Below are 17,941 nucleotides of genomic sequence, written 5' to 3'. Positions count from 1 at the left end.
TTTCTTCTGACCCTGTACTCTGCCAAGCATGATGTCCTTCTCCAGGGACTGGTCCCTCCTGACAATGTGTCCAAAGTATGTAAGATGCAGCATCACCATCCTTGCCTCTAAGGAGCATTCTGGCTGTACTTCTTCCAAGACAGATTAGTTCATTCTTTTGGCAGTCCACGGTATATTCAATATTCTTCTCCAAAACCGCAATTCAATGGCGTCAATTCTTCTTCAGTCTTCCTTATTCATTGTCCAGCTTTCACATGCATATGATGCGATTGAAAATACCATAGCTTGGGTCAGGCGCACCTTAGTCTTCAAGGTGACATCTTTGCTTTTCAACACTTTAAAGAGGTCCTTTGCAGCAGATTTACCCAATGCAATGCATCCTTTGATTTCTTGACTGCAGCTTCCATGGCTGTTGATTGTGGATCCAAGTAAAATGAAATCCTTGACAACTTCAATCTTATGTATGTATAGTTTTGCACTCATGTGTGCACACATATACACACACATCTGTATTTATTTCTTTATATCTTGAAACCATAGTTTACACCCCTATGTTCAATTCCAAGCCCACATCGCAGGGTTCTAGATCTAGTATTATGATTTTCTCTATAATGCCCTTTTCCAACAGAAAGAAACCTGGCTTATCCTTAACATACTTACTTATTTGATCAACCCTCTGGTCTGTAACTATGCCCCATTGCCCCAGCCCTGTCTCCCACGTGAATGCCATGATCACCTTGCCCCAGCTCCCACTTCCTGCTCTGGCTCCCCCGTGTGTGGACGTCTTCCTCAGTCTACTCAGGCTCTGACCCCCACACAAGGCGACCCCCCAACACACACACACCCTCCTCACCCTGCCTGCGTTCCGCTACCCCTCCATAATGATGCTGTCTTACCCTGCTGGGGCTCTGATTTCCCGCACTCCATCTCTGTTTGCTTCCATTACAACCAGCTGCTGTGGAGCCGACTCCCACTCGTGACTCCACATGTGTCAGAGTTTTCATTGGCTGATATTTCAGACATAGAGAGCCAGACCTTTCTTCTGAGGCAACTCTGGGTAGATGGGAACTTCCAACCTTTTGGGTAGCAAATCAAGGGGCATTAACCATTTGCACCATTCAGGGACTAACTTCTGTTGTTGTTGTTATTGTTACCATTAAGTTGATTCCAACCCATGGCAACCCCATGTGACAGAGTCGAACTACCCCATAGAGTTTTCTTGGCTGTGATCTTTACAGAAGCAGATATTTCTCCTACAGAGCCACTGAGTGGGTTCGAATCACCAACTTTTCAGTTAGCAGCCAACCCTGTAACCACTAGGCCACCAAAGCTCCTTTTATTTCCATTTCCTGTTGCTGTTGAATCGATTCTTGACTCATAGCCGCCCTATAGGACAGAGTAGAACTGTCCCATAGGATTTTCAAGGTTGGTGCAGTGGTTAACGAAGGTTTCATTTCCATTTTAATCTCAAAAAAATTACGAAGCTCAGTTTTATGCTATGCAGAAGGATGCAGAATAAAAATCACCATAGGCCAGGTTTAGGACTGTATTTACCAAACCTAGAATTTAAAGTAAAAAGTCACAAAGGCCAGGAACCATAAAAGGACCTAATCTCTAAATGTTGGGCTTAAGTCCCCTATAGAATAAAACTGGACACAGCCAGGCAGTCATTCAGTTATTCCTGGCTTAAAAAGAGCCTCTCACCCCCATCCCAGGAATTGGTTACCCCAAGTGGGCAGCTGGGTGTAGAGCTCTGAGGGGCCTCCCCAGAGCTATTTTTAACATGGTATTTTCTGCTTACAGACTTTCCACTGGGGCAGCCCCAGGTCTGAGGGATTCACTCCAGCTGGGAAATCTGAGAACTCAGCTGGCCTATGGCAAATGAGGTATTTTTAGCTGAGACTTAGGGAGCTCAGGATTGTGATCTACTTTAGACCTCAGGGCTGGAGACACAAAACAGAGCCAAACAAGAGGACCAGTGCTGAGTCTGAAGTTCCCTAGCAACCAGCTGCTGGGCTTATTGTTGGAGGAAGGCCTCTGTGTGTGTACCCTGTGGTGGGGGTAGGAAGGCCAGCCTGCAGGTCCTTCCCAGAAAAGGGGCTGATACTTGCCCATGTAGGTGGGGCCTAGGAGTCCACCTCCAGGCCAGGTATTCCAAGGGCTCACCCACAGAAGAGCCCATTACTTCCTAGCTGCAGCTAGGACTTGTTAAATATGCAAACTCTTGGGCCCCATCTCAAACCTTCTCAATCAGAAACTCTAGCAGTGGGAACCAGCAATCTGGGTAATATCATCTCCTATGCTGATTCTAATGCAGGCTAAATTTTGAGAACCACAGGCCTAATCACGTACAGGCAGTCCCAGGTTATGAACGAGATCCATTTCTTGCTGTGTCTTTCAGTCAAATTTGTAGGTAAGTTGGAACAGGTGCATAGAGCTCTTGTTTCGCTTTACTTTAGTGCCAGAAAAGGTCTGAGGCCTTTACAATGAATTAAAAGCTGCACGTGCAGCTAGTGAAGGTGATCGTGATGAAGTTGTGGCAGATAGGGGCTGGTTAACTCAATCCTTCCCCAGTGAGGGCAAATTTACGTAAAATTAAAGGGCAAGGCAAAGTTGTCCATAAGTTTGACGTTCATAACCTGGGGAATTACTGTATTCACTCACATCATAGATAAAGGTATAAGAGTAAAATTTTAACCCTACCAAGCCCACATGTCAGAAGGCTTGGTGGTACAATGGTTAAATGCTCAGCTGCTAACCCAAAGGTTGGAGGTTCAAACCCATTCAGCAGCTCCACAGGAGAAAGACCTGTCAATCTGGTCCCATAAAAATTACAGCCTAGAAAACCCTATGGGGCAGTTCTACTCTGTCACATGGGGCCACTATGAGTCAAAATCGACTCAACGGCACCTAACAACAACATAACAAGCCTACCTGTCATACCTTTTTCTAAACCTTTTTTTTTTTTTTTTTTTTGCCATGTGCTGTATCCTAAAGTGAAAACTTTCTCTCCTGTTCATCTGCAAGGGCAGTGATAAGACACCAGCTGACATTTTGCCATCAAAGGCTGCAGTTGAGACCATGTAAGAAGTAGACCCCAGTCCTGGGTAGGATGGGAGTAAAGCACACCTACCCTAGAAATGGCTGTAAACGGATACACTAGCCCAAGCTGAGATGAAGCCAATGGTAATTGTCTAAAATGATGCAGCCAGGGAAAACCTTTACAAAAATGTCTTAGAAATTCTGTTAATACCAAGTTCTATGTATTAGTCTTCTATCGCTGTAACACATTGTCACAAACTTAGTGGTTTAGAACAACACAAATTTATTCACTTATAGGTCTAGAGGTCGAAAGTATGGAAGCAGTTTTACTGGGCTACCAGTTGGAGGCTCTGAGAGGAGAATCCGTTTCCTCTCCTTTTTCACATATTCCTTGACTCGTGGCCCTCTCCTCAGTCTTCAGAGTACCTCACTCCAATCTCTGCTTCCATCATCACATCGCCTTCACCTCTGACTCTGACTCTCCTGTTGTCGTTAGCTGCCTTCGAGTCAACCCCTGATTCATGTTACAGAGGGTTTTCTTGGCTGTAATTTTTATGGAAGCAGTTGGCCAGGCCTCTCTTCCACAGAGCTGCTGGGTGGGTTCGAGCCACCAACCTCTGGGTTAGCAGCCGACTGAAAACTGCTCGCACCACCAGGACTCCCTGACCTTTCTCCTCCCTCTTAAAAAGGCATTATGATGATATCAGGCCCATGCAGGTAATCTAGCGTAATCTCCCCTTCTCAAAATCCAGAATTTAATCATATTTATAAAGACTCCTTTGCCACGTAAGGTAATTTTCACAGGTTTTGAGGATTAGTGCATGGACATGTTGGGGCAGGGGGCCATTCAGTCAACCACGTTCAGTAGAGCCCTGTACTATCCAATAGGGTAAAAAATAGCCACAAGTGGCTATTGAGCACTTGAAACGTGGCTCATTTGAATTGAGATATACTGCAAGACTATCAAATTTTAAAGATGTATGAAAAACAGAAGGTAAAATAGCTCAATTTTTATATTGATATGTTAAAAAGTATAAAATGTTGGATATATTGGGTTAAATAAAATTAATTTTATGTCTGTTTTTACTTTTTCAAAGGGAGCTACTAGAAAATTCAAAATGACGTATTAGACTGTGCTGCCGTAGACCATAAAGGAAACAGGGTGACATTAATTTTCATTTGTTTTATTTTTGTCTTACTCATAAAGGAGCCTAGGCTTTGAAAGGAGCATGTCTTATTTTGACCTTCTCTAGGGAGAGCAGCTTTCTAAGTAGAATTCAGATTTCAAACCAAAAACGGTATTACATGAGGAATGTGCACAACTAAATTTCCACTAGGTAATAGTAACAAAAAGATAACACTGATTTAGCAACCAGTGTTCTTACAGAGCATTCTTTCATCTAGTTCTCATCACAGCCCCCTGAGAGGGGTGTTGTTCCCACTGTTCAGAGAGGGAACTAAGTCTAAGGGAATTTAACTTGCCAGAGGGGCAGCTGAATGAATCCTAAGTGATGAGCTGAAACCTGAGCCCAGGTCTGTGTGCCTCTGCAGCCAAGGCTGCCTGGCTTATTTCCTGGCTTGGTTTTAATGATTTGATCAGATTCATTTTACTTCCTGAATTATTTTATATTCAACCTTGTTACACTCCATAAAAAAAAAATAGATCCCCAAATTTTCTCTCTTTACCTAAAAATTCTGCTCCTTTGCTACTCTGAGCACATCTTTGTTATTTATTTATTTATTTTTCTGAACCTTGAATCAGGGCCTCAAGGGCTTCAACTGGTTCTTTCTGGCTGGAACCCCTGCTGAGAATTTGCATTTCTAACAAGTTCCCAGGCAATGCTGACACTGCTGGTTAGGGACCAGCTCTGAGAACCACTAGTAGAGAAGTCAGTCTCAGAATTTATTATATGTAAGAATCACCTGGGGATCTTGTTAAACTGTAGATTTTGATTCAGTATATCTGGGGTGGAAATGCAAATTCCCAGCAGGAGTTTGAACCAGTTCATTCAATGCCCTGCTTTGAATGCAGAAGGATATCTGTCCTGCCTAGTTATATAAAAATGTGGCATCAGGACTGGAGGAAGACTCATTAAAAGAAATTAACAACCTGCAATATACAGATGACACAACCTTGCTTGCTGAAAATGAAGATGATTTGAAGCACTTACTGATGAAGGTTGAAGGTTACAGCCTTCAGTATGGATTACACCTGAACATGAGGAAAAAAAGAATCCAGTAAACAACATCGTGATAAATGGAGAAAAAAATGAAGTCAATGATTTCCTTGATCAACAGTCAATGTCCATGGAAGCAGCAGTCAAGAAATCAAATGATGTATTGCATTGGGCAAATCTGCTGCAAAAGATCTCTTCCAAGTTTTAAAAAGCTAAGATGCCACTTTGATGACTAAGGTGTACCTGACCTAAGCCATGATCTTTTCAACTTCATCATATACATGTGAAAGCTAGACAATGTAAAAGATAGACAAAAGAATTGATGCATTTGTATTGTGGTGTTGGCAAGGAATACTGAATATACCAGAGACTGTTAGAAGAAAGAACAAATGAATTTTAGAATACCACCAAAATGTTCCTTAGAAGTGAAGATGGCGAGACTTTGACTCATTTACATTAGACATATCGTCAGGAAAGACCAATCACTAGAAAAGGACGTCATGTTTGGTAAAGGATCAGCAAAAAGACGTCATGTTTGGTAAAGGATCAGCAAAAATGAGGGAAATTCTCAGTGAGACGGATTGATGGTAGCCACAACAATGGACTCAAACATACCGATGATCATGAAGATCGTATGGGACCAGGCAATGTTTCAGCCTGTTATACGTAAGGTCACCACTAGTTGGAGCCAACTCTACAGCAGCTAACAACAAGCTCTATAAGGGAGAGGATTCTCTCCTGTGTCAAACTGTCCCTCAGCTGCACCCAGAGGCACACCTCACTCCTGACTTGACCTTGGGCCGTCTCACCTTGGGTAAGACTCCTCTAGACACCAATGACTATCCCTCCCACATGTATACAAAGGTGAAAGGCTAAGTTCTGACCAACAGCCAGAGAAGATACCCTAGAGAAACTTGGGCTGCAGTGGTTTACAGTGCCTCCCAACGTTCCTCTGATTAGTCTTCTTTTGGAGTTGAATGGGCAAGTTTGCACTTGTTCATAGGATCACTGTAAGAGGAATTAGCAAACACCCACAAAGAAGGAAGCAGACGTAAAGGTCTGGGAGGGGAGGAGGGAAAGTAAAAGATAATGGTGCAACAACAGGCAGCTCATTTTCTGCTGCCACATTAAAATTACAGCTTTCAGATCTAGAAAGATCCTTGGAGGGTGTGTAGTCCAACTATCTCATTTTACACTTGAGGAAGGCAGGATCATAAAGGTTAACGGACTTCCTTCAAGTTTCATAGCAACTTAGTATCAGATAAAGACAAGAACTCCAGGTTTCTGATTTTGCTTGACTTAGACACAATTGCTTTAAAGGATCACAGAGAAATATTAGGCAAAATAATGTAGTCTTGATTTCTAACCCACACTACAGAGGAGTGGCATCTTGCTTACAGAATTAGGCTCTGAAGTGGGCACCCAAAGATGAAAATCATGTACAGTCAAAATAATCCTTGAAAATTCCTTATAAAGGGGCTGCATTGGAGACCACTATAGGTTCTGCCAACAAATCCCACACAGTCAGTTAATCCAGAGATGGGACATGTTCATCCCCTGAGGATCAGGTTAACTGATTGGCTTGAGGTTAGAGGACATGTTCAACAAAAAAACACAGACCATGAGACATAGGATCACCCATAGTACTGCAAGACGAATAAGCCAAAAGGCACCAGTGTGCTGAAAATGACAGTATTTCCCTTCTCTCTTCTTGGGCTCTCACTCCAGGGCACTACAGAATGACTCAGACTATTTACATGATTTTCTCTTCCTTGCATTCCTGATTCTCCCTCACTTTGCTCTACCTTTGAGGGCCCTTGGTGGCACAGTAGTTAAAGTGCTGGCAGTTCAAAAGGTTGGCAGTTCAAACCCACCAGCCATTCTGCAGGAGAAAGATGTGGCAGTCTACGTCCATAAAAAGATTTGGAAACCCTATGAGGCTTTTTTATGAGGCAGTTCTACTCCGTCCTATAGGGTCGTTATGAGTTGGAATTGACTCAACAGCAGTGTCTGGTTTTGTTTCGTTTTGATCTAATTTTTTTCCATAATACTTATCACTCTCTAACATACTTCATCCTCAGTCTGCCTGTCAGTTTGTCATACTGCAGTGGCTTGCATGTTGTTGTGATGCTGGAAGCTAGGCCATTGGTATTTCAAATACCAACAGGGTCACCCACAGTGGGCAGGTTTCAGTGGAGCTTTCAGACAAAGACAGACTAGGAAGAAAGTACTACCAAAAAATTAGCCAATGGAAACCTTATGGATCACAACAGAATGTTGTCTGACTCATTTGCTTTGGACACATCATCAGGAGAGATCAGTCATTAGAGGATAACATCATGTTTGCTGAATTAGAGGGCCAGTGAGGGCGAGGGAAACCCTCAGTGAGACGGATTGGCACAGTAGCTGGAAGGATGGACTTGAACATGGTAGCAAACATGAGGACGACACAGGACCGGACAACATTTTGTTCTGTTGTACATAAAGTTGCCGTGAGTTGGAATCTACTCAATGGCCGCTAACAACAAACATAATTTATAATTCACTTATTTAGTTAGTGCTTATTGCTTACTTAGAGACTACACATCACAAGTGCATGGATCATCATTTTGTTCACTGCTGTGGCCCAAGTGCCTACAACTGTGCCTGGCACATTAATGCTTGTTAAATCAATGGGTAGTCACCATGAGTCAGAACTGACAGGAGGCAACTAACAACAACAAGAATTCCTCTTTTTGCCTAGGCTGTATAGTCGAATTATAAGTTAAAGTTGTTTAGGTGTAGTCCGTGACTCTTAACCTTTTGGGAGGCCATGGAGCCATAGCCAGAAAAATTCACATTGATACAGAAAACATTTTACATACCATTTAGGGGGTTCATGGAGCACTAGATCAAAGTTTCTTGGTACTGTCAACCTTTAATACACTGCTATGACCCTTCAGCAGAATGACCTTCATAGCCTCAGAGAGATGTCTTTGACTTTCATAGGTGCATATGGACTTTTCTTTAAAACTCTTCTAAGTTCTTGAAACAAAACATACTCTCAAATGCTGTCAACCTAAAGGGGCCCTGTGGGCCAAGCATAAACAAATGACACCAAAATGGTCCCCTCCACTCATCCCTATATTTTTTGCTCCATTCCTAGGCCAACGTGTTGGCTGACTGGCCTTTCTCCACTGATGTCCTCTTGGGCTTCTTATGGAGTTTCAGTGCTGATATTGAATGGGAAGATGGGTCACCTACAGGACCACCCTCGATCTTCAAGCAGCCCTATCAAGCACTGACACTGTGTTTGTCACCACCAGCTCTGATGGTTTGAACACGTAGAAATGTATCACAGGAGAATATTCAAACAGCTGCTGTAAGGTGAGCTGATGGGGGCAAATGCCAGCAGAGGAAAACAGGATTTACAGGCACACTTCAGCAGAGGTCAGAGCTGAGCAAACATAGCTGCAGACCGCTCAGGAGTGAGGCAGACAGACAAGCCAGGGCTCCAGGACAATAGAGGCTCTTTCTGAGCAAAGAGAAAGGCTAGACACTGGAGACAGCACTGGGGACTGTGACAGGCTTAGGAAAGGGCAGCTGACTCAGCAATTCAAAGGCGAGTCTCCCCATGTACTCCACACACACATGGGAAAGCACACATTAGCGGAGCCTAATCCCCCAACCTGCATGGTAATTTCTGTCTATAAGAACACTAAATGCTACAGTCTGTACTTGCTCAAAAGCACGTTCAGCCAAGGCCCAGAAACAGAATAAGCTCCCAGGGTGTAAGGGATGGAGGAGGAGAAGAATTACCTACCTGTGCATCTCTCGATCTTAAAAAAGAAAAACCTGTTGGCCGTCAAGTCAACTCCAGCTCACAGCAACCCTGTAGGACATAGTAGAACCATCCCATAGGGTTTCCAAGGCTGTAATCTTTCCGGAAGCAGACTGCCACATCTTTCTCCTGTGGAGCAGCTGGCGAGTTTGAAACGCAGGCCTTTTGGTTAGCAGCCCAGCACTTAATCACTGTGCCAGCGGGGCTTCTTTCTCTCTGTCTTTGCTTCTTCTTGTTGTTGTTAGGTGCCATCGGCTCGGTTCCAACTCATAGCGACCCGATGTACAGCAGAACGAAACACTGCCCAGTCCTGCACCATCCTCACAGTCGTTGCTATGTTTGAGTCCATTGCTGCAGCCGTTGTGTCAGCCCACCTTGTTGAGGGTCCTTAGGTAGCTCCAAATCTATATATTCATTCACAATTAATGACTACCAACTGTATGCCAGGCCCTATTCTAGTAATCAGCAAAAGCATAGAAAAACCTTTGCCTCTGTGGAGCTCACATTCTAGAGTGGCGGGTAGGGGGAAATAAACATAATAAAATAAAATATATTGACTGTCAGATGATGATAAGTTCAGGGAAGGGGCAAGAGAGTGATGGTGAGTGTTAGCCTTCGAATATGAATAACCAGAACATGTGCTATGGTTTGTAGCACTGGTGGTACAGCGGTTAAGAGCTTGGCTGCTAATCAAAAGGTCAGCAGTTCAAATCCTCCAGCCACTCCGATAGGGTCACTATGAGTTGGAATTGACTTCGCAGCAATGGGTTTGGGGTTTTTTTGGTTTTGCTGTACGGTTTTGCTCTGAAATTAAACCTGTTGTTGTTCTTAGGTGCCGTCCAGTCGGTTCTGACTCATAGCGACCCTCTGCACAACAGAACAAAACGCTGCCTGATCCTGCTCCATCCTCACAATCAGTTTATGCTTGAACCCATTGTTGCAGCCACTGTGCAATCCATCTCATTGAGGGTCTTCCTCTTTTTCGCTGACCCTCTACTTTACTAAGCGTGATGTCCTCCTCCAGGGACTGATGCCTCCTGATAATGTGTCCAAAGTATGTGAGACGTAGTCTCCCCATCCTTGCTTCTAAGGAGAATTCTGATTATACTTCTTCCAAGACAGATATGTTCTTTCTTTTGGCGTTCCATGGTATATTCGACATTCTTCGCCAACACCACAATTCAAAGATGTCAGTTCTTCTTTGGTCTTCTTTATTCATTGTCCAGATTTCCCATGCATATAAGGTGATTAAAAACACCACGGCTTGGATCAGGAGCACCTTAGTCCTCAAGGTGACATCTTTGCTTTGCAACACTTTAAAGAGGTTTTTTGCAGCAGATTTGCCCAATGCAATGCTTCTTTTGATTTCTTGACTGCTGCTTCCCTAGTGTTGATTGTGGATCCAAGTAAAATGAAATTCTTCACAAACTCAATCTTCTCTCTGTTTATCATGATGTTGCTTATTGGTCCACTTGTGAGGATTTTTGTTTTTCTTATGTTGAGGTGTAATTCATGCAGAAGGCTGTGGTCTTTGATCTTCATCAGTATGTGCTTCAAGTCCTGTTCAATTTCAGCAAGGTAGGTTGTGTCATCTGCATATTGCAGTTTGTTAATGAGTCTGCCTCCAGACCTGATGCCCTGTTCTTTTTCATATAGTCCAGCTGCTTGGATTATTTGCTTAGCATACAGATTGAATAGGTATGGTGAAAGGATACAACCTTGACACACACCTTTCCTGACTTTAAACCATACAGTATCCCCTTGTTCTGTTCAAGCGACTGCCTCTGAATCCATGTATAGATTCCTCATGAGCACAATTAAGTGTTCTGGAATTCCCATTCTCTGCAATGTTATCCCTAATTTGGTATGATCTACACAGTTGAACGCCTTTACACAGTCAATAAAACACAGGTAAACATCTTTCTGGTATTCTGCTTTCAGCCAGGATCCATCTGACATCAGCAATGATATCCCTGGTTCCACATCCTCTTCTAAATCCAGGTTGAAATTCTGGCAGTTTCTTGTCGATATACTACTGCAGCTGCTTTTGAATGATCATTAGCAAAATTTTGCTTGCATGTGATGTTAATGGTATTGTTTGATAAATTCCACATTCGATTGGATCACCTTTCTTGGGAATAGGCATAAATATGGATCTCTTCCAGTCAGTTGGCCAGGTAGTCGTCTTCTAAATTTCTTGGCATAGACCAGTGAGCACTTCAGCGCTGCATCCATTTGTTGAAACATCTCAGTTGGTATTCCGTCAATTCCCAGAGCCTTGTGTTTTGCCAATGCCTTCAGTGCAGCCTGGACTTCTTCCTTCAGTACTATCAGTTCCTGATCATATGCTACCTCCTGAAATGATTAAACATCAACCAATTCTTTTTGGTATAGTGACTCTGTGTATTCCTTCCATCTTCTTTTGGTGCTTCCTACATCATTTCATATTTTCCCCGTAGAATCCTTCAGTATTGCAACTCGAGCAATTGCTGGAATTTTTTCTTCAGTTCTTTCAGCTTCAAAATGCTGACTGTGTTCTTCCCTTTTTGATTTTCTATCTCTAGGTCTCTGCCTATGTCATCATAATACTTTAATTTGTCTTCTGTAGCCACCTTTTGAAATCTTCTGTTCGGCTCTTTTAGTTCATAATTTTTCCTTTTTCTTTAGCTGTTCAACATTCAAGAGCAAGTTTCAGAGTCTCTTCTGATACCAGTTCAGGTCTTTTCTCTCTCTCTCTCTCTTGTTTTTTGAATGACCTCTTGCTTTCTTCATGTGTTATGTCCCTGATGTCATTCCACAACTTGTCTGGTCTTCGGTCATTAGTGTTGAATGAATCAAATCTATTTTTGAGATAGCCCCTAATTCAGGTGGGATATACTAAAGGTCATACTTTGGCTCTTATCAATTTGTTCTAATTTTTCTTCAGTTTCAGCTTGAACTGGTCTCATCCACAGTCAGCCCCTAGCCTTATTCTGAGTAATGATATTGAGCTTTTTCCTTTTCCATCGTCTCTTTACACAGATGTAGTCAATTTGATTCCCGTGTATTCCATCTGGCTAGGTCCGTGTGTATAGTTCCTGTTTATGTTGGTGAAAATAGGTATTTGGAATGAAGAAGTCATTGGTCTTGCAAAATTCAATCATGCCATCTCCAGCATGATTTCTATCACCAAGACCATATTTTCCAACTACCGATCCTTCTTCTTTGTTTCCAACTTTTGCATTTCAATCACCAGTAATTATCAGTGCATCCTGATCGCATGTTCAATCAATTTCAGACTGCGGAAGTTTGTAAAAATCTTCAGTTTCTTCATATTTGTCCTTAGGGGTGGTGCCTAAATTTGAATAACAGTCATATTAACTGATCTTCCTTTTAAAACCACCCCCCCCAAAAAAGATCTTCCTTTTAGATGTATGGATATTATCCTATCACTGACAGCATTTTACTTCTAGATAGATCTTGAAATGTTCTTTTTGATGACGAATGAAATGCCATTCCTCTTCAAGTTGTCATTCCCACATAGTAGACTATATGGTTGTCTGATTCAAAATGGCCAATACCAGCTCACCAATGCCTAGGATATGGATGTTTATGTGTTCCACTTCATTTTTGATGATTTCCAATTTTCCTAGATTCATACTTTAGACATTCCATGTGCCAATTATCAATGGATGTTTGCAGCTGTTTCTTCTCATTTAGGATCGTGCCATATCAGCAAATGAAGTTCCCAAAAGCTTGACTCCATTCACATCATTAAGGTTGACTCTACTTTGAGAAGGCAGCTCTTCCCTAGTCATCTTTTGAGCATCTTCCACCTGAGGGGCTCATCTTCCCACACTATTATCAGACAATGTTCCACTGCTATTCATAAGGTTTTCACTGGCTAATTTGTTTCAGAAGTAGACTGCCGGGTCCTTTTTCCTAGTCAACCTCAGTCTGGAAGCTCAACTGAAACTTGTCCACCATGGGTGACCCTGCTAGTATTTGAAATACTGGTAGCATGGCTCCCAGCATCACAGCAACACACAAGCCCCCACAGTATGACAAACTGACTGACTCGAATACTAGAAAGCTGGTATTCTATTATTCCAATTCTTGTAAAAATGGTAAGACAGGTAAGAGTACATGGGCGAAGAAGAGGCCATGTATTACATCAGAGTTTCTACTCTAAAACCAGGAAAACCATCAGCCATAAAGTTCACCACCAAGGAAAAAAAAAAAAAACAATAGCAAAAATCATCAAGGGGAAAGGGGACAATTTCCAAGGATTTTGTGATTAATACAAACTTGCTGGCTGATTTGTAAATGAATATAATCATTTGCCATTCAAGAAACACCCCAGCAATGTAAAAAAAAAAAGACCTCAACAAATCAGAAGTAATTTAACCATGCAAAACCACTCAAAGAAAAAAGAAGCAAAGGGAGGTGCTGGACAGAAGAAAATTTTATGATCCTAAAAAACCAGTAGCCCTCGAGTCAATTCTGAATCTTGGTGCCCATGTGTGTCAGAGTAGAACTGTGCACCATAGGGGTTTCAATGGCTGCTTTTGCAGAAGTAGATTGCCAGCCCCTTCTTCTGAGGCATCTCTGGGTGGACTAGAACCTCCAACCTTTCAGTTAGCAGCTGAGCATGTTGGTTAACGTCCTAGAGTCTCATTACATTGTCACTCACAGAAAAGAAAGCTCTAGAATAATGCTGTCTAAAAGCAAATCTCTGACAAAGGAAATATTCTAGCTAAACTGTCCAATGCAGTAGTCACTAGCTACTATTATTATGGAACACTTGAAATGTAGCTAACGAGGCTGAATAACTGAGTTTTTAATTTGACTTAATTTTGAGTCATTTAAATTTGTGTCAATAGCCACATGGTGATAGTGGCTACCTTCCTTGAGTCTGAGATGGGGACTAGCTCCCTAAGCAAAAACAGGTTAGGGTGCCTTTGTAGAATGTACAACTATTATGCATGATAGATCTAGGACATATCTATATCTTTAATCTTCACAGTGCCATTAAAGGTGGGCAGTAACATCATCCCCATTTTCTGAATGGGGAAACTAAGGCTCATCTGGATCACCTGACACGCCTAAGACCTTGCATCTTGCAAGGGACAGAGCCAGAGATTTGAATTTAGGTCTGACTCCGAAGTTCATACTCTCCCTACTAAGGCACCCTATCTACAGCATCTTTCTCCTTTATGTTTCCTTCCATTCTCACCCTTTCTGAACAGCCCTAAAACACAGAAGTATGTGTGTACATGTGTGACTGGGTAGATTTTGAAGGGCAGGTAAGTTTGGAGGTTACTTGAGTGTTTAGTGTAGATGCGGTATTGTACACAGGTCAGCATCCTTTAGCCAATAAGCCCCATGTACTATTTGGGCACAAAAAGTTGAATATCAAGAATAGTGATGGGGCAAATAGGATGCATAAACGCTTACTTATTGAATAACTTACTAAGGCAGAAGTGGCATGTTAAACAAAGCTTTCCTCCTTGGACACATTCAGCAAAATTTCTGTATTACAGTTTTCCTGGTCTTCTGGGACCTCCAATTCCCCAGCAGTGGAGATACACAGAAGCTGTAAGACCAGAAGCCTTTGTGTTTAAGAAGTTTGAAGGTGAGGGAAAGAGGAAAAATGAGGAATAGGTACTTCATTGACAGTCTGGAGATTTGAAAATACAGGTTTTAGAGAGGGGCTTGCTACTTTTCTGGAGATTCCTGGTTGCTCAGCTGTCCCCTCAACCTCCATTCTGTCCCTCACAACAGAGGAGGCCAATTGAGGGCCTTGCAGGACAATAGAGCCTGCAAATGCTGAAATCTAAAAGACACAATGGGCAAAAATATGGCCCTTCCAAGACTAAACTACAGCTAGCTTGGTGGAGTGGCAGAATGCTGAGGAACTGCTGTTATCAAGATTTCTGTAGGTGCTATCAAGAATTCTGATTGAATTAATTTTACATCTTTTTAAAAAAAAGTTTTACTACACCTGGCAGTATGCTTGATGACACCAATGAAGCAATTTTTTTTTTTTAATCTAATTGGTCTCTTTAACATACCTGAAGGTTAACTGAGGCTTTCATTATTTGTAATCCTATCCTGTAAGAGACTTTGCGGGGGGGGGGGGGGGGGGGCGGAGGATCCGTTTCTCCTAAAAAAAATGCTTCTCTGGCATCTGGAGGTTTTGAGGTGTATGTGAAGCCACACCCGAAATACTTTGAAAATAGTTCATCCTAGTGAAACTCTTGGTGTCCTGGGAAAGATTCTATGGAACTGGGCACAGCATTCACACGTGTCCACGCAGACTTTCATCCTACCCTCTCAATCCTCAGCAGCCCAGTTCGGGGACTGACTTTTATCACAATCTCACACAACAAAACTAACGGGAAATTAATAACACTAACGAGCTGGTGAATTTTGTGTTGTGACGCCGACAAGAACTGAATTTATAACTTTTAAAAAAAATGCATTATTTCTTCTCCTTCTCTCCGAGTCATGCCATAATTAATGTCTGCAGCTCTTTAATTTCCAAACCTTCAGCTAAAATGTATGTCTTTGGGCAATTATCGCCAGGCTCGCTCCTTTCTGATAGCAGTCCCGAGTTTCCTTGCAGAGTTTTGCTTCCATTAGTAAATTATTTTTAAAAGACTACAGACTACAAATGTGCACATAGAAGTTGTCAGAGTCTTGTACAGGAGTGAGATTTTGTAGTGGATTGTTTTTAGAGATTTTCCGCGTGAGGAAAGCTTTACTTTACGAATTGCTGGTACAGCTTCCTAGGACTGCCCTGAGGAGCTGCAACTCTGGGCACACAGATTCAGTCCTGGGAATAGAGAGCCCTGCAAAAAGTGCCCACACCGCCATCCATTGCCCCCGAGCGGGTGGCGCCCCAAGAGGGGCGCTCTCTGCCGCACCCCGGGAACTGAGTTCCAGCGGGCGCAGCCCACAGTCCTTGCCCGCAGTCCATGCCCGCATAGAGCTGTCACGGGTCCCGGACTCTGCGCAGCCGTAACCTCCGCGGCAACTAGCGGGCTTTGGGACCGGACTGGCACCGACGGAGAAGGGCGGCCACGAATCAGACCCTGTTCCTGCGGACTCAGAGCGGTGGGGACCGTCCATGGTGCTCTTCCCTTTCCTCTGCCGAACACGGGGTAACGCTGTCCCTTTCAGGGACTGGATCGGCGCCCGCCAAACTCGGAGCAGCTAGGAGCCTGCGCCTCCCGGCGGCCGGAGCTCTACAGGCACCGGGCGTTCCCAGACCGGTACGCGCCGGAGGGAAAGTTTGCGCACAGGGGACGCGGGAGTTTCCAGCACTCAGCAAGTGGGCCGGTCGTGGAATGCCAACCCTCCAAATCCGCCAGCGATCCCGGGACAACAATAGGTTGTGAGGGGACCGAGCGTAAGTCTAGGCTCCAAGAGGTGCCGAGACTGGCGCGAGCAATTGAGAAAGGGGGCTTACGTCTGGGGCCGGCAAGGCTGCTGCGCAGTCCTTCCAATTGCAGGGCGTCTGCGACGCTGGCGCAGAGCAGAAGCCATGGATCCCCGAAGGGCTGCTTCCGACGGCTCCGTCTGCAATGTCCCCGAGCACCCGCGCACCGCCGGGTCCACTCGAAGCGTGGAGGGCGCCAGGCGGAGGAGGGACTCTACAGGAGAGCTGACAGCGTCCCTGGCAAGGAGAGCGGGGTCTCCGGGCCGACCTGACTCGAGCGCTGAAGGAAACCCTGCCCATGACCCCGGGAGGGTTCCGGACTTTGGGCAAGCCGAGTGGAGGACCGTGCGCCCCGGGACTGGTTGCAGGATGCTGAGCTCGGGACTGGGAAAGCCGGAACTCACCGACGGCCTTGGAAGGAGGTGGCATCCGAGGGGAGGAGAAGGCAGGGGCGGGAGGGGTTGACCCTGAGTTTATCTGGACTAAGACGCCATCCGACCTGTTCGCAAGCAGAGCGCGATTCCTGGACCTTACCGGCTCTGGAGCCCTGGCGGAGCGGCGGTAGCGCTCTTCCGGAGCGAGGGCAGGGGGCTGTTTCGAGGAGAACATGACTTGCTTATTCCTCTGTCCACTCTTAATCTCGGTCACCTTTCTCTCCTCTATGTGCCCCTGGAAGCGGCACTACGGATGCACTGCTTCTCATTCAGAAAGAGTCAAATTGAACTTCAAGGGGCAGGGGCCCCAGGTTTTGTCTGCTCGACACATCTTCCTCGAGGACCACCTCCCCCGCCCTCCGCGCACACACACCCTCCCCTCGGTTCTGGGTCCCACCCATAATTATAGACCCGTCACATCTTCACCTCTTTGCGTTCAAAGAAGTTACTCTCCAGGGGTAGATGGAAAGCCAAGCTGATTGCCGGTTTCCCCCTAAAGTTACACACCGCTTAAAGCAGCACGAACAGAACGGGACGTGTAGTGGGCTGTGGGGAGACAGAGTGGGTGGGGGCAAAGGAGTTACTCTTCCTTCAGCTATCTAGATTCACCTTACCACACCCTAGACCGTTTTCTTTTAGCCAGAGCCAGAGCATAGCTGAGCCAAAATTAACTGCAGGCTCTGGCAATTAACGGCCACGTTTGTTATAGCAAAAAAGAGGTAACGTTTCGAAGGTGAGCATTATTTGCTTTAGGCAAATTGGACCGTGCCTTCTGTTTTATGTTTAGTGAAGAAGCTGCTTTTTTTATGAGACCACCCGGATCCCCGAACCCGCTTCAGTAAGTTGGTGATTTGCACCAGGAGCGCATCCACAGGCTGTACTTGAGGGGAACATTCTGTCATTCATTCACTGACAACCCCTCTCCCTTCTTAGGAAGAGCGTCAACAGTAGGGCACTGGAGATATTCATGTACGGTTTGAAGCCCACGACATTTGTCAAATGTTTGGCAAAAAATAATAATAAAGACTACATTGATTTTTTCTTA

The 17,941-nt window shown here is 44.3% G+C and overlaps 1 protein-coding gene across 1 annotated transcript in view; it reads right to left on the bottom strand.

Annotated features, from left to right (window-relative positions):
* The window catches only part of CORIN (corin, serine peptidase), a 320,896-nt gene extending 304,134 nt beyond the window's left edge, over window positions 1-16,762 (bottom strand). Inside the window, exon 1 of the mRNA XM_049886291.1 lies at window positions 16,493-16,762. Coding sequence (XP_049742248.1) covers window positions 16,493-16,762 — 270 coding nt within the window. The remainder of the gene's footprint in view (window positions 1-16,492) is intronic.
* Between the last annotated feature and the right edge of the window lie 1,179 nt (window positions 16,763-17,941).

The sequence above is a fragment of the Elephas maximus genome, chromosome 5, assembly GCF_024166365.1.
Source record: "Elephas maximus indicus isolate mEleMax1 chromosome 5, mEleMax1 primary haplotype, whole genome shotgun sequence".
NCBI classification, from domain to species: Eukaryota; Metazoa; Chordata; class Mammalia; order Proboscidea; family Elephantidae; genus Elephas; species Elephas maximus.
Note: the sequence above shows the minus strand (reverse complement) of the source record. Positions and strands in the feature narration are given on the sequence as shown.